The sequence below is a fragment of the Corvus hawaiiensis genome, chromosome Z, assembly GCF_020740725.1.
Source record: "Corvus hawaiiensis isolate bCorHaw1 chromosome Z, bCorHaw1.pri.cur, whole genome shotgun sequence".
Taxonomy (NCBI): domain Eukaryota; kingdom Metazoa; phylum Chordata; class Aves; order Passeriformes; family Corvidae; genus Corvus; species Corvus hawaiiensis.
Genome location: NC_063255.1, coordinates 6,680,684 through 6,702,466, shown reverse-complemented (window position 1 = coordinate 6,702,466; position 21,783 = coordinate 6,680,684). Strand labels below are relative to the sequence as shown.

At 36.6% G+C, this 21,783-nt stretch overlaps 1 protein-coding gene across 3 annotated transcripts in view; it reads left to right on the top strand.

Annotated features, from left to right (window-relative positions):
* MAP3K1 (mitogen-activated protein kinase kinase kinase 1) overlaps window positions 1-18,016 on the top strand; it is a 57,800-nt gene extending 39,784 nt beyond the window's left edge. For all 3 annotated transcript variants that reach the window (XM_048291119.1, XM_048291117.1, XM_048291118.1), the window contains exons 5-20: window positions 217-333; window positions 847-995; window positions 3,367-3,488; window positions 4,211-4,292; window positions 4,419-4,596; window positions 5,040-5,330; window positions 5,770-5,891; window positions 6,858-6,949; window positions 7,163-7,352; window positions 7,667-8,933; window positions 9,842-9,994; window positions 11,273-11,435; window positions 12,860-12,991; window positions 14,019-14,161; window positions 14,651-14,782; window positions 16,064-18,016. In XM_048291119.1, coding sequence (XP_048147076.1) covers window positions 217-333; window positions 847-995; window positions 3,367-3,488; window positions 4,211-4,292; window positions 4,419-4,596; window positions 5,040-5,330; window positions 5,770-5,891; window positions 6,858-6,949; window positions 7,163-7,352; window positions 7,667-8,933; window positions 9,842-9,994; window positions 11,273-11,435; window positions 12,860-12,991; window positions 14,019-14,161; window positions 14,651-14,782; window positions 16,064-16,213 — 3,483 coding nt within the window. In that variant the 3' untranslated portion in view covers window positions 16,214-18,016. The remainder of the gene's footprint in view (window positions 1-216; window positions 334-846; window positions 996-3,366; window positions 3,489-4,210; window positions 4,293-4,418; window positions 4,597-5,039; window positions 5,331-5,769; window positions 5,892-6,857; window positions 6,950-7,162; window positions 7,353-7,666; window positions 8,934-9,841; window positions 9,995-11,272; window positions 11,436-12,859; window positions 12,992-14,018; window positions 14,162-14,650; window positions 14,783-16,063) is intronic.
* Window positions 18,017-21,783: the final 3,767 nt, after the last annotated feature.

Below are 21,783 nucleotides of genomic sequence, written 5' to 3'. Positions count from 1 at the left end.
AAATTGAAAACTGGTGTCATAATTATATGCTTTCTCATTTGTGTTTCTGAATAATATTTTAGGAATTCTCTTTTTTTGTAAGTCCATGCAAGAGACATTTTTGCTGTATATGAAATATTTTTGTGTTGGGGGATGGGTAGTGTATGTTCTATGATACACTTAAATGTGTAAAAATTACCAAGTCAGTAGAGCCTTAGCATATACTTTTCTTTGCAGACTTGTAGCTGCGGCCGTGGGACTTTTTGTATTCATCTGCTGTTTGTTATGCTGCGAGTCTTTCAGCTTGAACCCTCAGACCCAATGCTCTGGAGAAAGACACTGAAGAACTTTGAGGTAATCAATTTCTAATAGATGTAATGATGATCTAGAAGACACTCTATAATGTCTTCAGGACACTATCTTAAAAATGCTGAAAACTGTTAGATTTCAAAGCAACAAGAAATATGTTTATAATTATATCTTTAATTCAGTCACAAGAGTTCTTTCAGTGGAAAAAATTATCTGCAAATATTACACATAACTGCATAAATAGTAGAGAGCTGTGGTTTAGTGAGTGATTCAACTCTTGGGATTTTCTACTCAAATTTATAGATCTGTCTCTCTGAGTTGCTAATAGGAAGGAAGAAAATGGGTATTTTGAAGTGATCGTGTGTTTACTTAAAGCTGTTATTTTCAATAAGCAGGTAAGTTTTTGGTATAAAATGTTTCTTGTGATCTTTTTAGTAGTAAGACTTCTGATGAATAGATTTTTCCTGTTAGCAGTAGTTTATGCTTTGGTAATATGACTTTTAATTACAAGCTATTCATAGGATAAATACGACTGTTGCTATCTTTTTCTGATGTTAGGTTGAGAGTTTGTTCCAGAAATATCACAGTAGGCGTAGCTCGAGGATCAAAGCTCCATCTCGTAACACCATCCAGAAGTTTGTCTCACGCATGTCAAATTCTCATACATTGTCATCATCTAGTACTTCTACATCTAGTTCAGAAAACAGGTTAGTATTTTTTAAAGGAATTACAAGCTTTGTTTTGTAGTTTCAGAGTCACCTACATTCTTTTTGTTCAAAGCTGCTTTCATTTCAAGCCACTTTAAGTCTCTGCATTTGCAAGCTATCAAGTCAAGCATACATTAGTCACTGTGGTACCAAGTGGGCATATTTGTTTTGTAACTTCTGTTGGGAAAATGTTAAGCAGAGTTGTGAAAAGAATTTTTTTGACCCTGTATGAATTTTGCAAAACAAACTTAAATCTGAGTGCAAGACTGAAGCATATGTCAACTTTGGTAGCCTATTGTGTGCATTTTTTCAAATACAGCACTTGTGCAAATGTTAACAGAAGAATAAACATGATTTTTCTTTGTCTCCTATCCTGCTTTGGAGAAAAGCTTGTGTGTCTGACAATACAATGAAAAATATTTAGGTAAATGCACTCTATGTAAACACATACATAAATGTAAAAACACAAGCATATGTTTTTAAAACTTTAAACATTCATTGAAAATGGATGTTTAAATTATTTTAAAAGGGCAAATAATGTCCTAGCTTTATAGTTTGTACAATACTAAATGATGTCTTGTCTGTGAATTTTAAGTGATGTGTTATTCTTTCATATTTTTTTCCCTGACTTCTACTTGAGTGCTTTTATACATTCTTTTCCATGGTTTTGAAAAGATGCTGATTAATTTTTTAAACAAATAATTTATGCTTGCATTATTTTGTGGGTAAACTGTACATCATTTAGAGAGGTCAAACCAAAGAAGGCAACCCTAACTGAGGCTTTGTTTTGTGTGAAGTGGAATCTAACTTAAGGAGTACCTTGATGTGTTACTTTGTGATAATGAGCATATTAGTAAGTATTGAATATATTCAGACAGGTTTATAATTCTGATATACAGACTGTGACATTAACTTCACTTCATCTTTTACTTATTTTTCCAAATTATGTCACGGTAAATAAATTCCATAAACAAAGCTGTAAATACATAATTACTCTGGAACTACTTATCTGTGACAAGCCAGTTCCTTTTATGTAGATACTTTGCATAGGAATTATTTTTTCCCATAGGATTGTGAACTTCGCTGCCTTAGTTATCACTTTTTACAGGGTGAAGGATTTTTCAGTTGTTTGCCAGTACACCTGGTGATACTGATTCACCCTGCAATAATGATTCCATGAGAGAAGCTACTGTTTTGTACTAGTCTAAATTTGTATGGTATAGTTATTGAAGAACACTGAGCATCAGATTCATTTGAAATAGAAGTATACTCGGTTCTGGTATTTCCTGTGACTTGCAGTTATGTTTTGTGTACTGCTAATTCTTCAAAAATAAGTTTCTAATTAATAAATATATATACATGTGGAAAATTATTTTTCATTGTAAGCTTACTTTTGTGGATTTTCTCAAGGAAAAAATAGCTTTGCAAGCATTTGCAAAGAAATAGAAGGGAATACTTGTATATAGAAATATAGAAATAATGCATGTACAAGTTAATTTTATTTTTAAAATACATTGTTGTTAAACAAATGCAGGGTGCCTGCAAAGTTTTAGATGCATGCCAGCTATACCTTAAATTTTTTGCAATGAGTAATTAGAGTTTTGCACATTTAAACAATATTGCAAAAGATTAAAAATCTGTGCTTTTCATTGCATGTTGTTTAAGTTTAGAAGAATTTTTTGGGTAAATCTCTGGTTATATCCATTTAAAAATAAAATTGGAGAAAAATAAAATAGAAACAACAAGTAAAACAGGGAAAATAGGGTTTTTTTAAACGTCTATGTGTGACATGTATGTTAGTGTTCATGTGAATCTATTCCATCAGTTTCTGTTAGTGGCAGAAAATTCTTGAGCAGTTGTTTATTTTTTGAGTTTTACTATGTTCATCGAAGAGTATTTACAGTTTCCTGTAAAGGGCTAGAGACTACCTTGTGACTCCACATTCTGAAAGGAATGTGATGAAAAAGAATGTGGTTAGCTTTCAAAATACAAAAATTTCTTAGTTTTTCAAAACCAAATTATAAATTAAAAAGTGAAGGTTGGTTTGTTTAAAGAAGCCTTAGGGGAAAAAAATGTTAAGTGCCCAAAGCTGGGCCTTTCAATCTCTAATTGGTATCTGACCTAGTTTGAAAAGATGTCATGCGTTTTGTGACTTTCCCTTTCATTTCAACAAAGTGTTGTCTGTACTCAGTGCTTCTAAAAATCTGGTTGCTTACTTACGCAGACCAAGGTTTAGGAGAATGGTTCATGAATAGCCTATAGTTACCCAGAAGTGACTCTTCCAAGCTGAAAGTTAATATTTTTTCACTGTTAAAGCATGTTCTGAATTCTGATATGCCTCTCCTACAATCACAAATGTCTCTTTTTATAGTATGAAGGATGAAGAAGAACAGATGTGCCCCATTTGTTTGTTAGGCATGCTGGATGAAGAGAGTCTAACTGTGTGTGAAGATGGCTGCAGGAACAAATTACACCACCACTGCATGTCAATATGTATGTTACCTTTGTTTTGTAGAGTTCTGGTGACTCTAAATCTGCAGAAGTACTATAGCTTACTATGGGTTTGGGTTGTTTGTTTTCTTTTTAATAAAAAACCCCAGAAATCTTCTCTTAAATGGTGACTGTTAACTTTGAGAATGTGGTATCATTCAGGTACTATTGATACACCTTATTTTATCACTTACTCACAAATCGAGTTTGTAATTCAGTGCTCTGATATAGAAGTTACCTGCAGGTCTAGAGGTTTAAGCTTCTCTTATCTGAATGAAAAGATTATGTCCAATTAGACCAATGTTAGGAATGGCCTTTTAACTCCCTGTGACTTGTCATTAGACTGCATGAAAGTCATATAGTGTCAGCTTGGATTATATAATGAATTATGAAGTATGTTTATATAATACATTAAATAAAGAGTATAAGTATTTACAGTTTGCATTTACAAATAAAATTTTCCTATATTTGTGGTGCAAAAGGACTTGAATTTCAGTTCATAACTCAAAATATTCATTGTACTACTGAAGTGAAGCATTTCTTCATGCAGGAAAAAAAAGTTTAAGCACCCATATTTTAATGCCCAGGCTGTTAAAAGCGGCTCAGTTCAGAAGCGTTTATTATGAAACTGATGTTCTTCAGTAAAACTTAGAAATAGTTATGCCATTTTCTGGTTTCGTACCCTGTAAAACTTAAATGCATATTATCCTGTTGCTGTATTCCAGGGGCAGAAGAATGCAGAAGAAACAGAGAGCCACTTATCTGTCCACTTTGTAGATCTAAATGGAGATCTCATGATTTCTATAGGTGAGGATTCAGTTGGTGTATAATAAACTATCTGTTTCTGGATCTTTAACTGATATTTCTGAATATGCTAGAGTATTACCTCAGATGTTTTATTTGTTACCTGTGTTATTTGTTCTTGATCTGTAGTCATGAATTGCCAAGCCCTGTGGACTCTTCTGTTCTCCGTGTGGTTCAGCAACAATCTCAGCAGCAGTCTGCAGTTGGATCACAGAGAAGAATCCAAGATAGCGATTTTAACCTTACTCATTATGGAGTCCAGCAGATCCCTTCTATATATAAAGATTCAGCTGAGCCATGGATTCAGGTAATTTTATTTTGTGAAAAACATAATAGCCTTTAGAGTGTAGAGGTGGCTTCAGCTGAACATGGGTCAAATACTTAAAAATGAGAGAACTGCCATTATTTTTGTCCGATATAGCCAGATCTTGATTTCAGGACTGTTAATATCAATGTCTAGAAACCAACTTCATACTTAATAATTAAAATTCAAAGTGAATTAAGCTGTCCTAACAGTCATTCTCCCACTTCTCCTAATAGATTTTTTACAGAACCAGTAGTATATGATTTACGATGTTTTATTTCTATCACAGAATCTGTTTTTTAAGTCACTGTACCTTTGGACATATTTTTGCTGTCAGCCTTGATGATTTTTAAATAATCTTTCCTCTTTTTAATTGCTCTTGTTAGGTACTTAAGTTGCATCATTATTAGTTTTGACTCCTGTAATGTTGCTTTCTTCCTTGGCAGGTGTTCGGGATGGAGCTAGTTGGCTGCTTGTTTTCTCGAAACTGGAATATACGAGAGATGGCACTTAGACGTCTTTCCCATGATGTTAGTGGTGCTCTATTACTGGCTAATGGTGAAAGCACTGGAAACTCTGGAAGCAGCAATGGAAACAACACAAGTGCTGGAGCTCTGGGAGCAGCTAGTGGGTCATCTCAGACCAGTATCTCAGGAGATGTGGTGGTGGAATCCTGCTGCAGTGTGCTGTCCATGGTCTGTGCCGACCCTGTCTACAAAGTGTATGTTGCTGCTTTAGTAAGTAGTTGTTTACTTGTTGTATTCTACTCATTTCATAGCTACTTCATTTTTGAAGGTGGAGGGAATGGGAGAAGATACATGAAGTCAGGAATCCTAGTAATTGTTGCTGAGCACCACTGATGACTTTTAACTATCATTTGAAAGTGGGATGATCAAAATACTCATAAGTTAAAGGATATGACTTCACTGGCACTTGCCACAGTGCTAAGTATTGACAGTATTTGTATGTTTTTCACTCTCAAAGAGGAGGTGACTAACTCTTGCAGTGAATATGTAGTAAGCTATTTATCCTTTGAACATTTCACTGACATTTTGAACACAATTTATGTAGAACTTAATTCACAACTCTTCAATGCTTACTTGCATCTCTTCAAAAATAATAAAAATTGTTTAGCTAGTAAGTTTTAATAGGTATTGTTTTTTTCCTTTCTCTTAGAAAACTTTAAGAGCCATGCTGGTGTACACTCCTTGTCATACTTTGGCAGAGAGGACTAAACTACAGCGACTTCTCAAGCCAATTGTAGAGACGATACTAGTTAAATGTGCAGATGCTAACAGGTATGGTGTCTCATGAACTTAATTTTGGATTATTACTGAAATATCTTAAAGCTTCATTTGTTGCTATTCATGTGGAACTAGTTGGTGTTAAAATGCGTGGATTGTAAATATATGTCATTGTTTTGCTAGCCTAACTGCTGCTGGCAAACTTCTGACTTGAAAGATGCAGGTTTTGAAGGCAAGTGAATGTATACTTTGTTTTCTTAAGGGCTTTTCCCCCCCGTAAAATAAAGGGCAGTCATGAAACAATCCCTTCCATCTCTTTTGCTATTGATTTGGTCTAATTCTCGTGACTCTCCTTAAAGACTCTCCTTAAAGCTATTAGCAAGTACTCCTCAGTAATCTTCCTGCTTCAGCAAAAGTTGTAACACATCTTTGCCATGAAGCAGTAGCAGTAATTTAACACTTGTGATTTGTAATTCAGAGTGTAATGCTAGGAGATGACTATTCAGAGTGACTTGCTCTTGGCTCGAGTCTTCCTGTCCTAGGCTACCCTGTTTGTTCTGCCAGGCCAACCATTTCTTCTCCTGTACTGTAAACTAATGCAGAACTCCACCAGCTTGAGTTTCGTCTCTCTAGGTTTAGTTTCTAAGCAGCATTTCTTCTGAAACTGCAACTAGAGATCCACCAGCAATAGTCTAGCAAGAGAATATCTAAAGTTAAAGTAGTAAGTGAAATAGAACTGTTTTTATGTATTTGGCCACATTTTGCAAGAGAATGAGATGATTTGGGTTTTTTTTTGTAGATTAGTGATAGACATTACATTTCTGGAAGTATCCTTGTAAAAATGTTGCAACCATTGGTAGCTTACAAAGAGTGGATTATAGAAATTTACTGGAATAAAGTGATGTGAAATCATTTTACATACAATTCCTAGCTGATGATTTCTTAAGTATAATGAATAGAATATTCTTCCTTGAAAGCATTTTCTAAAGGAATTCTTTTTTTGGTTTTAATTTCTTACAGTCGAACAAGTCAACTTTCAGTCTCAACGCTATTGGAGATGTGTAAAGGTCAAGCAGGCGAGCTGGCAATTGGGAGAGAAATACTTAAATCTGGTAATAATAACTCTCCATATACAATTGAATTAAATTACAAGCAAATAATACTAGAATTTATCAAGTACAAGCATGGCAAAGAGAACAGTATTTCAGCAGTTAGGAGTGGGGTTAATTTGGGCAAACAATGAATAATTCTGTATGATACAGTTCTGATCTTCTTGTAGACTGTGAATCTAATACCTAATCTTCATTTTATTAACTTTCTTATAGGATCCATTGGTATTGGAGGTGTTGATTATGTCTTAAATTGTATTCTTGGGACTGAAATTGAATCTAGCAACTGGCAAGCACTGCTTGGACGACTTTGTCTAATAGACAGACTTCTCTTGGAATTTCCCAGTGAATTTTATCCCCACATTGTTTGTGGAGATGTCTTGCAGGCTGATACTGTAGTTGACAGGTATTTGCTTGTACTATGTGAATTTTACTCTTTGTAGTTGAATTTGTTGGTGGTAATTTCATAAAAGAAGTAGTTGTTCTAATTCCTGTGAACAAGTAACATATATTTCTATGCACTGTGTGCTTGCTTTATGGAGTAAATAGTTGCATTTTAAAAAACTTCTGACCTGTGAAGCATTTTTGAAGCACCAATGCAACGATAAATCTCCTTCCTACTTCAGAACTGACAGCTAAATACATTATCTTGAAACGGCTTTTTTGGTACTAGTTAACTAGAGGATGTCGGTGTATAAAAGACCTCTTTTCTTTTTTTAGGTATAAGAAACTTCTCTCCCTCTTAAATTTCGCCTTGCAGTCCATTGACAATTCCCACTCAATGGTTGGCAAACTGTCGCGGAGAGTATTTTTGAGTGCAGCAAGAATGGTGGCAAGAGTGCCCCAAGTTTTTGTAAAGCTGTTAGATATGTTGAGTGTGACAAGCTCAACTCATTATGCAAGGATGCGTCGACGTCTGATGGCAATAGCAGATGAAATGGAAATTGCAGAAGCCATTCAGCTAGGCATGGAAGAAATGCACTCTGGGGAACGCCGACATGAAGACTTTTTACAGCTACCTGTGCCAGATAACTCTCCAGAAACTACAGAAAATAATACTCCTAACAACACTGTCCAGTTATCAGGGAAGAGTGGGAAAGGTTTAAGTGATAGAAAACTGAGTGCCAGTCCAGATGACATTTCTGAGATGCTAGCTGGCCTTGCTGTGGGACTTCCTGTTTCATCAGTAACCACTGAGCAACCAAAACCAGCCATTCAAACAAAAGGAAAACCCCACAGTCAGTGTGTGAACTCTTCTTCCTCATCCGGTCATTCCCAGTCACTATTCCCAACTCTTCTGTCTCCATCAAACCCATCTGTACCAGCTGGCACTGTAACAGATGTCTCTAAACTCAGACCTCAGGGATTTGTTCCCTGCAAAATCCCCTCACCTTCTCCTCAAACACAGCGGAAACTTTCTCTCCAGTTTCAGCGAAACTGTTCTGAAAGTAAAGAATCTGAGAAACTTTCTCCGGTTTTTACCCAAGCCAGGCCGTTGCCATCCAGTCATGTACACAGGCCAAAGCCATCGCGACCCACCCCAAGTGATGTGAACAAGCAAGGAGAAACCTTAAAAAGCAGTATGACACTTGACCTGAATGATATTTCACAGTGTGAAGGCAATAGCAGTGCAGTTATACCAAGTGAAGAGACAGTGTTCACACCGGTAGATGAAAAGTGCCGGCTGGATGTTAATGCAGAGCTCAATTCCAGTATTGAGGACCTACTTGAGGCCTCCATGCCAACAAGTGATGGCACAGTTACATTCAAGTCTGAAGTTGCAGTTCTTTCTCCTGAGCGGGCAGAAAATGATGATACTTACAAAGATGATGTAAATCATAATCAAAAATGCAAGGAAAAGATGGAAGCTGAAGAGGAGGAAGCTTTAGCTATTGCTATGGCAATGTCAGCATCCCAAGATGCCTTGCCAATAATTCCTCAACTACAGGTCGAAAATGGTGAAGATATCATAATTATTCAGCAGGATGTAAGTATACATATGTGAATTTTAAGTCTCAACTGAGGGTTGCTGAAATTATAAAGCAGTGATTTTATGTTTCAAAAGTGATAGAAAACATGAAGGTGCTCAATACCCTTTCATAGGAAATGGAATATAAACAGTCTGCCACTTGAGGGTGCTAACAGAATCCTTCCATGTTACTACCAAATCTAGAGAAGGCATTTGGAAGAGAAACACCATATCATGTATCAACATTTAAAGTGACAAATAAAGAAGTGTAAAATTGGAGAAACCAGGAAATAAAACCAAAATTTTTAAGCAGAACTATACTGAGTCCTAATGCTGATTTACTTTGAAGGCAATTGTACAAAACCAAACTAATTTCTGAAAGAAAGTCGTAAAATATCTTGTCTTCCTATCTTGAGAGAAGATGAGAGATACTTTAGTATTCAGAAAAAAAATACAAATATATTTGCAAATAGACAAAAAGCTCAAGAAATAAGAACAGAGGAAGGGATATTTTATTTGTGATCCTTTGAGGTAACAACATGTAAAGCCTAAAATGGAAGGGATAAATTAAATAGGAAAACAACTTGATTTTGGTTCTGTTTACTGTAGGTGCAAGCTAAAGCCTTAACTAGATGTGAGACTAGGGATAGTAAAAGAAGTCATGTTCCTACTTGTCTCCTCTAATCTTCCCTTCCACCTTCACTTAGTAACACAGAGGAAGCTCTGTTTCTGCATAGAGTAGGAGTATGTGGGTTACAGAATACTCTGGTGCGCTAATCTCAGCTGAGACCTATATAACAAGCAGTACAAAGAAGTGTAAGGGAGAGGAGAGGCATATATGCTTGGATATTTCCTAACACTTTAGAATGTCAGTATTTTAGATGCATGTTAGTAAACTTGGAATTGATCTTGAATTTAATTTGCAGACACCAGAAACCCTGCCTGGACATACCAAAGCAAAACACCATTACAGAGAAGATGCAGAATGGCTTAAAGGTCAGCAAATTGGTCTTGGAGCTTTCTCTTCCTGTTACCAAGCTCAAGATGTGGGAACAGGGACGTTAATGGCTGTAAAACAGGTAAATATTTCAGGAAAGTACCTCCTTTTCTTGTGTTTGCTCTCACAAACCTCTTGTGTTCCTGCTTCTTCTACTCCCTGTCATGTGTTCTGACATAATACATAATTAAAAAATCTCTATGTGCATGGTATTAACCATATACATGGAAGTTTTTTCAATTCTTAGAGTGAAAAAGCGCCCTTTTTTCTATGCCCATTTTCTCCCATAGTTCTTCAAGTGTGTTTTTGCTTCTATCAAGTTCATAAATTGGTGGCTGAGTTAGGAATGGAGCCCATATGTCTTGATTCCAAATTAATGCCCTATTTGCAAGATAGCTATTTAAAACAGTTTCCCCTCACTTGTCAAGAATATTTTTCCTAAAACTTTAAATGGAGGAAATGTAGTTTAATGTTTGTTTCCTCTGATTCAACTTTGCTGACTGACTAAAGCCAACTTGGAGGCAAGTATTTCTTACTATTTAAAGTAACAGATACAGAAGTGTGGCTGAGAAGAGGCCCAATGCTTCAGTCCATGCTTCAGTCAAGATTTTTGAAAGTTTTAGGTGTGAGTAAATTGTTCACACCAGAGCTGCCCTAGGGCTGAATCAGTGGTAACAAAATAGAGGGAATTTTAGTCCAAACACTCTCTTATCAGTTCTACAATGAACTTATACCTATGGAATTGATGGAATGTTTTGAAGTTGCTCAAGGAAAGAGTGTCTGCCACCAGCTATTTCTCCTTTGAAACTCTTTTGCTTGTGCAAAAGTGGGACTGTCCATGTGGTCCTGGAGAGATGATGATTGTGATGCCTGGGGGAAATTCCCTGCAGCATACCATTATTTCATAAATAGTATGGATCAGAGCTGAGTGTCTCCAGTTCCATTACTTCTGATCTGTCATGTTCTCCCCTCAGTTGAATTTATGTAAGAGCTTTAGTTATGAAATATTTATCATTAAAGTGGTAACATTTTATAAATAACACTCAGGGTCCTATTTCAGGTCTTATCTTTCTTCCTTTTCCTCAATATCTGGAAACCAAGGGTTTTTTCGTAGTTTAAACAGGAGAGAACAGAGATGTTTCCCCACTCTGTACTTGGAGAGGTTTTTGTTTGTTCCCTAGAAGATCACTCTTAATTTTCTGTGACTGTCTCAGATGGACATAGGTTCTCAGTTGATGGGGTTGGAGGTAAAAAAGTAGTTCCAGATGGTGAAAACTATCCATTCTTTTTGCTGTACTGAAGGGGGATTACAGGACTTGTACTTAAATTAGGTAAGTCTGAATACCATATTTCAAAACAGGTGACATATGTCAGGAACACATCATCTGAGCAAGAAGAGGTAGTTGAAGCACTGAGAGAAGAAATAAGGATGATGAGTCATCTGAACCATCCTAACATTATTCGAATGTTGGGTGCTACATGCGAGAAGAGCAACTATAACCTCTTCATTGAATGGATGGCAGGTAAACAACTGGTGAAAATACCATTTGAGTCTTAAAATACATAGTTTCATAGTGGATTTTGCATCGTGTGAGGTTGTAAATTTATATTTTCATTGCTGTGTTGGCAATCAGTATAAATGTCTACTTACAGAACAGCTGAAGTGCTCATAGCAACATTCTTAGTGGTGCATCTTTTTGTGATTTGTAATTTTCCATGCCTAACCTGTCACACAGTTAAAGCAGCTGGAAACCCTGAGGAAAGATTCTATTACTTTTCCTTCCATTTCTGACTCCTAAGTGAGAAGTTGGAAATAAATCAAAATAAATTTTATTTCCAATGGAATGACTGTCTCTCAAACTGTTGCATTTTCAGTGTATCTGTGAAGCTTTAGGTTATTATTAAAAATGACTTTGCTAGAAAGTTTGGAATACCTGTCACTTATTTTTGTCCCAAGCTTTTTCTTAAAAATTATGTCAGGTGATATGCAGAAGCATTTAAGAACTGAAAAGTAAGTTTCAAGTAATAAGTAGTAAGTAGTGCATTTGGAAAAATTCATTCAAGTCTTAAATCTCTTAACTGGTAATTTAGTAAAAAATTTTGAAGTCTTTCTGTAATTGTATAGAGCAGGGACAAGAAAATCTGTCTTTTTTTTGAGAAGTAGTTTTATTAATTTTATGAATGTGATTATATGTTGCTGCCATCCAGTTACCAAGACTAGATTTGGTGTTTTACACATCCTTATTTTCTGTGAAAGAAAGCATTGTACCTTAACTTATGGTCGGAGTGCTAACATGCAAAGCCCCCAAGTATGTGTCATTACATGAAGCAGTGCAATAAATATTTTCTCAAAATTAAGAGTGTTAAACTTTTTAAGTGTAGTTTTTTTATGAAATATTATTATTTAGATAATGAAATCTCAGGAATTGTATTTACCTCATTTGAGCCCAGGTTATATTACAATACTTGGAGAGACAAATTGGAAATACAAAATCTTCAGAATCTGTTACCAGTTTTGGAAAATAGAAGAAGATACTGCTTTTCCTTGCTTGTCTGTGTAGTTCTGTGTAATGGTTAATAACAAACATAAATGAAAATATTAAGAGAGAATTCTTGCTGGAGGTTGCACTTATCTGTTGCCCCAGAGAAAGCTAGTGTTCTGCTGTTTACATGTTAATGTGAATAGATAAAGTGTTGTTTTTAAGGAAGTATAAAATTATTAGGAAGCATGAAGACTTTTGACTTTAATGTGTACAATTCCATGTAGAAAGTAATTGAGGAATGAACTATGTCACTTTCTGCCTATGAAATTATTTTAATTTTTGGGGGAGAAAATCTAGTTATAATTTAGAAATACTAATACCAAGTTCCAGTTTTAGGATGTAGTGTTGCACTCTTTTAACAGAAAAGTGTAAATGTTGATAGAAGGTACTGTTTTATCTTTTAGGGGGTTCAGTTGCTCATTTGTTAAGTAAATATGGAGCCTTCAAAGAATCGGTTATTATTAATTACACAGAACAACTGTTACGTGGCCTTTCTTACCTCCATGAGAATCAGATAATCCATAGAGATGTTAAAGGTGAGAATTACTAATAATTTCTTCTAAAAAGAAGTATTCAGAAAGCAGCATTTGTTTTGGCCTGAGAGCTGTTTATTCTCTAAGGTACCATCTCAGGAGTGGTATTTCTACTGGGTTTATCTGATCATTCTTGATCATTCCTAAGAAACTCTATTGCTGATCAAAATGCTACTGAAATTAATCAAAATGTTCATAGCAAGCTTGGGGATATTTGCTACTTATGCCAACAGTTTAGAAAAATTGTCTTTCTCAGTTGGTTAAAATAAGATATGAAATTGCCATACAGTTTTAAAACTACTGCTATTTAAATTAATGTAAATGTTTTACACTGAAATGATAGTAAAGTCTGGGAACAAGCCAAGATAAAGAGGCCAGATTTCTAATGTATGGAAATACCGTGAGGAGTTTTCTTCCTTCATCCTAATTGAACATAAATACAGTTATACTCTGAGTAAAATGTGGACTTCACTGGGAAATACCAGTCTTACTGAACTTTTCCCTTTGATGTCACTATAGCTGTCCATGAACTAGAGATATATTTATATAAGTGGCAACATATTGATGGCAAATGTTTGTCTTTACTAACTCTTTTTGAAATAGTAAAACTTTCAATTGCTCTGTAATTCTCCTTAAAGCAACTCAAGGTTGCCTGATAATGAAATAACTTAAATTTCATGAGGAGCCGCAGGCAAAGAAAGCCTTTGGGGCTCTACGTCACCATTTTCTTCCATTATACCATCTCCAGGCATTGTTCCAGAATCCTGTGTGTTTGCCTTACTTTGAAAGTTTGATTGCTTCTTGAAATCTCTCAAACAGCCTCAAGCTGTGTGCAATATCATTCAGGCATAACAGGAAAGTGAGGTTATTAGACCGTATCCTTGATTTTTAGATTTCCTTGATACTGGGGTGGGGAATGTCAACCTATTTCATAATTTTGAAGTGAGGGAGGAAAAGTATCAAGTGTCTATTCATCCTTTTGCTTTTAATAGAAAGCCAACTAGTAGTATTTTTATTGTGCTGTTGACAGGTGCCAATTTGCTAATTGACAGCACAGGTCATAGATTAAGAATTGCTGATTTTGGAGCTGCAGCCAGGTTGGCATCAAAAGGAACTGGTGCTGGGGAGTTTCAGGGACAGTTGTTGGGAACTATTGCATTTATGGCACCAGAGGTAAGAAACCAATTTTTAAAGTTATTTCAAAAAGTTCGTTTGAACTCTTTAAGCTAATTCATGTAGCCACATAACAGAAAAATGCTGTATATGCTTCAAATGTGTTTTAAATGCCTTTGTTCTAAAGATTAGGAGTGATTCCAGCATGGTGATCATGACATTTCTTTCTTGCTGCCAAAGTTGTTTTGAGTAGTTTGCTGCAAGATACAATTATCACAAGTATTGTTACTAATGCCCAAATGACCATTTGCTCAAAAGCTAGCCATTGCAAGGTACTTTGCTTGGCACTTAGTCAAGTATTGTATTTACTATGACTAGATCTCTAGACCTGTATAAGTCTTGTGGCACTTACGTCACTTATCACTCTCTTAGCCTGAAATGTTAATCTGAATAAACTTGTCTGATGACGTTTTGGAGTTTACTTCTAAATGACTTAAAACTAAGAGACTTTGAAGCGTATAATCTGAATTTTGGTGTCTGTCTGTTCAGGTCCTGAGAGGTCAGCAATATGGAAGGAGCTGTGATGTGTGGAGTGTTGGCTGTGTTGTCATAGAAATGGCTTGTGCTAAACCTCCCTGGAATGCAGAGAAACACTCCAATCATCTTGCTCTGATATTTAAGGTGAGGTATTTTGTTACTGCCAATACACTACAAAAGATGCCAAGTAATCTTGTATACAGCAGTGTGAATTTTAGAAAAGTGTGCATGTAGCAGGGGTTGTTGCAATAGCTTTTTTTTTATGTTGGAGGTGTTAGTACAGAAGCAATATTGGTACCAATATAACCGTACTTGCTTCTTTAAAAAAACCAAATAAACTGATACCAAAAAAAAAGATAGTAATACAAAAATATTCAAAATCATAGAATCATGGAATGGTCTGTGTTGGAAGGGACCTTAAAGATCATGTAGTTCTACCTTCCCCTCTGTGTGCTGGGGAACCTTCCACTAGACCAGATTGCTCAGAAGGGTCTATTTTAAGTCATAAAAATACAGTGTAACAGGCCAAAAAAAAAAAAAATAGGAATAGAATTGATCTTTACATTTGGCAGAAGATTGGGATTTGAACTTTTTCTTACAATCCTGTAAAATACAGAAGCTTTATTTACCGTAAACTATTTCTGTGTGTATTCATATTTCACAGTGGGGAATGTCCTCTTGTAAAAGCCTAATGTTCCATGAACTGTAGGCATGAATGAAGAAAATACTGCTGCAAGTGAAGAAAGTGTTTGCAGAAAACAGACACTGCACAGCAGTACTCAGATATGTTCTAAGTAAAGTCAGTTGTGATACGAGATGTCTTGGTTGTCCTGGTTCTCTGTCTCTGTGAAACTGGTGGTGCCACTCTAGTGTTCCCAGTCATCCTGCTTTAATCTGATCTAGATAAATTAAAATTAATTTGGTTGGGAGAGATCTGTGTCTTTCTGAGACATACTGGCCTTTGGGGTGGTAGCATAAATACAGCAAAGGCAGTGCAAGAAAGCACACCGAGTTCTAACATGTTGTAGTGTAACATCACTCAGTTTTAGCTCTCTCCATGGTGACTTATGCCAGTTAACAGTGAGGGCAGCTAGTAGACTAAAGAATGCCCATATGTGTGCTGTAAGAGCTTCTCCTATGGCCTGCTCGGAGATGATCACTGCAGGATCTTGCTGTAAGAAGAAAATTTAGAGAAAAGTATAAGGAGAAAGTCAAATGGAAAAGCAGTAAAATAAAACTGAAAAGCAATAGGACAACAAACTGAAAGAAGTAGCGTAATCTTCAATTGCAGTAGGAAACATGCTGAACAGAGAAAAGTTCATAAATCTAACTCATCAGCTGAAATTAATCAGCTCATGGAATATTTTTGGGGTAGAAGAGGGGGCTTAATCACTGACTTCTAAAAAGTTATTTCCCCTTGTTCAGATTGCTAGTGCAACTACTGCTCCATCAATCCCTACACATCTGTCTCCAGGCTTGAAAGATGTGACTCTTCGGTGTTTAGAACTACAACCTCAGGACAGACCCCCTTCCAGGGAGCTGCTGAAACACCCAGTCTTCCGTACTACATGGTAGCTACTTACGTGTAAGGCTGAAATACTGAAGAAAATGCTACTGAATATACAATAACTGTCTTGCAGTGCAGTTAAGCGCAGCAAATTATATTATTCTGCTGGCCTTAATGATAGATACATCAAGAGCATAAGGCCAGTGGAGGACCCTACCTAAGTATGTGATTGACAAATCAAGATCTTTACTTAAGCTCAGTATGCAACATTTGACAATTCATGCAGAGATTTGTAAACCGTGCCTTTTCAAACATCTGGCTCTATGTTAACACAAAAACATTTTCCTTAAATCTGCATGATTATTTAGCAGGTAAGTGATTTTTATTTTATTTAGAGCACTTTTTCAGCAATATTAGAAGCTGAGAGGCTCAAGATCTATTTTAATATAGCAATCACTGTTCAATTTCACATGTAGATGCTCTGCAATTAGTAAGTTTTCAGCACTGGTTAAAAGGACATTCTGTATCTGTCCCTTTTAATTACGTGATGCTCTCTGAGTAACAAATCCAAATATTGATGGAAACTTTAAGAAAAGCATTTTGCCTTCCTATGAAGTAAGAGCAGGCACTCATGGTTCACTGTGCATTTACTGCTGGCCATGTAATTTCTTTTGAAATCAAAGTTTGTTTTCTTTGTGTTTTTAACTTTCATGAAAAGGGGATATTTTAAAATAGTCTTTAGAAAAAAAGATGCAAGCTGTGTCATGGAATATTTTCCTGACACAAGAGTTTTAAAACCAGATTTTCTGGAAATCTGGGATAAAATGCCACCTTCAACAAGGATATGTTGAAGGCTCTGATAGTATAGGTTATTTAATAAACAAGATTGTTCTGTATAAAGCAACTTAGTCTGAATCATGCTAGAAGTTGTTGAGCCTTTTTTTTTCATATAGCAGTTTCTTCTGGCAAATCGTGTAGAGAAGTTTCATGTCAAAGGCCCCACAAACAAAGCTCCCATTAAAGTTTTTATGGGAGATTTTGGCATGTACTTCAGTGTGAGCAGGTGCCAAATGAGCAAATCTCATTCTTTGTGTAAAGAAACTGAGGTTACATTCTCTACTGATAACAAAGTTTTACCTGCTGTTTTCCTTCTGCCGTACATCATCTATTTACTGTAGCCATTAGTGATAATTTAATTTGAAAATGTTAAAAATATTACCGTAAGAAAGGTATTTATTTTAACAAGAAACAAACTTGGACTTGAAGATCAAGACAAAGTAAAATGTGAAGTAAAGCTTCACCTGTAGTGCAAAACTTGTTGGTTTTTAGGAGTTGTGGGGGTTTTTTTAAACAAGTTTTTAGAATTATTTTAAAGGCAGGTTTTTAGATTCTGATGCATGTAATTCTGAAGGAAAATGGCAGCTTTTTCTTTTGCTTTTTTAAAAATGGGGATCTTTTTTAATCTAATACTGATTGTGTTTAATCCATTTTGAAAAAAAATACTGTTCATGTTATAACTCTTCAGAAGCCAGTTGGATTGTTGGACTCAGACAGAATTGGTTATTTTCAAAGACTCAGGACAAACTAAATAAGCTATAGTACCTTAAAAGTGTATAATACAAATTGGAAGTTAAGACATCTTAAAGATAAGTTTACATGAATGATAGTGCTCATACTAATAAAAAAAAAACAACAAACAAACCCGTGTCATTAGTTGTGAATGTGTTTCTTTTGGAAATATTACATTCCTTTGTTTTTGAAGATTGGCAGACTTTGAGGAGTTAAAAAGATAATACCGAAATGTGAAGTTTGGTAGCTCTGTTTTGTACTTGACTTTTTTTTGACCACTTTAGAATTTCTCATTCTAATAAGATTGTTTCCAAGTCTTTCTTACGTGCAAGCTTTAAAGGATGCACTCTTGCCAATTCATGTACTGGAAGATCAGTTGTCAGATTAATACTGTTTCTGGCAGAAATGTAAACTGTATAAACTGATGAACCTCAGCTAATCAGTATTACTATGTAGATCACCATGCCTACCACATTTCAAACTCAAACTGCCTCTTAGGTGTCCAAATGCATTTGTTTGAGTTTGCATTTCCCTCGGCTTGCTGGTAATTGTGGTGTTTTTAAAATGGAGATGTGATGTAATATTCTTATTTTCTTTGGATCAAAGCTGGACTGAAAATTGTATTGTGTAATTATTTTTTGTGTTCTTAATGTTATTTGGTACTTAAGTTGTAAATAACGTCTACTGCTGTTTATTCCAGTTTCTACTACCTCAGGTGTCCTATAGAGTTTCTTCTACCAAAGTTCACTTTCACAATGAAATTATATTTGCTATGTGACTGATTCCTAAGACTTCCAGGGCTTAAGGGCTAACTTCTATTAGCACCTTACTGTGCAAGCAAATTTTACAGAAATCTCTGGGTTAAGAAATTTGGCTTCATTGTATCCTTTGTTATTTTAAATATATCAAGATATTTTAATTAAAAGTTTTTACCCCATTGAACCAATTTTATATAGTATAATTTGTATGTATTTTGATGTTTTTTGTCTTTATAGTAAATAAAAGTTTTTGAACAAACTTTGTCCTTTGCTTACTGTGAGATAAACACATTCGTTTTACTGATGGGAATAAAACATTTCTGCTACACTTCACTGTTTATACACAATTTCGTACATCACACTTGATATATCAAGACTTAGTTTCTAATATTGAATGACACAAGTGTCTGAGTACTGGCCTACATATATATATGTGTATATGGTGTATATGTGTCTGTGTATATATATATATATATATATATAGGGCGAATTAATAAAGAATGCTTAGATAAAGGGCAGCAACAAAGACTGATTTTTTTTTTTTTTAATTAATGATAAAGATAGGAACTTCTGTTATGACAGCAGTGTTTTCTATGAACGTCACTTGATTGTGCCTTTAGGACAAGAATTAAATGCCAGAATTTTGCATTACTGCAAATGTAACAATTACCTGTTCAGGTGAGCTGATTTGGTTAGGTCAGTTCTGAAGCAATTGAAGTGTATGTGGGAAGTTAATCTGCTGTTTTATGTTTTTGGTGAAATGATTCTGTTGCTTGAGATTTTAATAGCAAACATAAGCCTTTCCTTATTCAGGCAATCCATGTATTGCAAAGCTTGGGCTTGTCTTTCTCCAGATATTTTTGAAATTTAAAAAATTAATCTATTTTTTTTATAGAAACAGATTTCAACCATAGATTTTTTTGTGACTATAGATTCTGTATTTTGAAGGATTTCACTTTTTTATTATTTCCATTAGTTATGTGACTTTCTGCAGATAGATACAAGTATATCAATTCACCAGAAGAAAACTGACAGCAGAAATCTTCAGATAAACTCTATTATCTGATTTCTAAAATCAGGCAAATATACTACCTGAAATGTCAGGAAGGAAAACACATGGCAAGGATTAAACAGGAGATAAACTGATCATAATGTATCTTCCTTTATCTGATTTACTATAGAAGTTCTGAATCCTGCCGTATTATGTCGTAAGGTTGCAGCCTCCTTTTTAGGAGCAAGGGATGACAGAGATCACGGGTGCCCGGCAGATGGCAGTGAATTGCAAAGACCTACTCAGGGAACCAAGTGTCATCACGTGCACAGGGCATGTTCTGTTCTTCCACAGGCAAATGGTAAGTTCTATGCCTGTTGTGACTTCTCCAGTGGGAGTAACATCTCATTCCTGCCTGAGGGTCATAGGTTGAAGTCTGGTGGTGGTTCATCTTCGCAAGTTCTCACTCAAGGGTACGGACTGGCTCCAGAACATGTTGGAGTGTCACAAGGGTCACGTATGTCCTTTCATCATACGAAAGTGGGCAACTTGTGTGCGTGGCTGTTGTGACCTGACAGCTCACCTCCCAAAGCACTCTATTTCCCTTACTAACTTTCCATTCATTGCTTAGTCTTCCTTAATGACTTGAGTCACGCTGTGACTGTCTTGCTTTCAAGAGCCACAATATGCATGTGTTGTGGTGAACATGTGTGGTGTTTCCTGGTTATGGCACACAGCTGCTGAAACCCAGAGTTTCAAGTATTGATGAGACCTTTCTTCCGTGTAATTACCGAGGAAGGCCGCGAGATGGCAGGGAAGCACTTCGCGCCAGCCACTGTGCCTTTTCCTGCATTTTCCCTCAATTACTTCAGTTTGCAATAGCCCATTGCTCAGCTCCTCTTCTTCGAAAAGATTGATTTCTCTGTTTACCCCAAACGCAATTCTGAAACACTTGCTTAATATTTTTTAAACTGCTTTCTGAATAATGTAAAATACATGCATACATGTTTTTATTTTTCCAATTTATTGGCGGACTTAAACTGCAGCTAAGGAGCAGAATCCAAAGATAAAAGTTTTATGAAACTAGGTACCCAAGCAGCCAACAGTGGCCAAAGATGATAACAGTACCCTTATCTTTACACGTCAAGTGGTTTGTACAGAATGATTTGGGGGCCACTGCTAGTTTTTGAAGATCAATTGCTGAATGGTTGTTTTTCTTACTAGATTTCTTTTTTAATTACATTAGAGGTAAGTGTTGGTAGAATGTAGCACCGAAAGGGCTCGTGTTTGTAAATGCTCATGGTTTGTAGTATATTCCTTCAATCTGTCTACTTCTGTGCTGCTGCTTGCTGTGCATCAGTCAGCAGGATGCACCTTCCAATCTACAGTATCTTATGATGCTACAAATTATGATTCATGTCTCCTTGTTGTCACAGTCACAAGGCTAAAGTGTGGACAGAAGTGTAACAGGTCTCAGGTCTGAAACTGAGCCACTCTTTTTATGACATGGATCACAAATGTTAACGAGGAGCAGCTGAGGGAGCTGGGCGGGGGGGGAGGCTCAGTCTGGAGAAACAGAAGTTCGGATGTGACCTGCCTGAAAGGAGGTTGCAGCCAGGTGGGGATCAGCCTCTTCTCCCATGCAGCAGGACGCGAGGACATGGCCTGAAGCTGCTGCACAGGAGGTTCAGGTTGGACTTTAGGAGGAATTTCTTCACGGGAAGGGTGATTAAACAGTGGAATGGGCTGCCCAGGGAGGTGGTGGGATCTGGTGCCTGAGGTGTTTAAAGGGAAGATTGGACGTGGCACGGTGCCACGGTGGGGTTTGGTCTGATGATCTTTTCCAACCTAATTGATTCTGTGACCATCTGAGGCACTAACAGCCCTTAGCATAGCTAGAAGCAGTCACTGGATTTTGGAGAGGTGATCTAACAGTGCCAGGAGTGATCTTTAATGGCTGCTTCTAGATAATTTTTTAACCACCTTTTAATCGGATCTTGTCGTTTTGGATCGTTCACAGAAGATGCAATAAACATTGTTCGGAGAGAGGTGTGCGTATTTACGTCTGTGAATGTGGGCCCAGGAGCCACGCGTCTTCACTCCCAAAGCCGGCAGCTCTGCCCGTTCCGGCTGCTGCGCGCCATTACCCGCAGGCCGAGCGCGAACCACGCCCTCACCGTCCGCCCTCGGGGGCTCCCCGCTCCCGGCCCGGCCGCAGCTCGGCGCCGCCCCGGCTGCTCGCAGCCAATGGCAGCTCAGGACACAAACGCGCCGGCGTGTGTCCGGAGCTCGGATTGGTTGGCCAGTTTGCGCGGGCGCG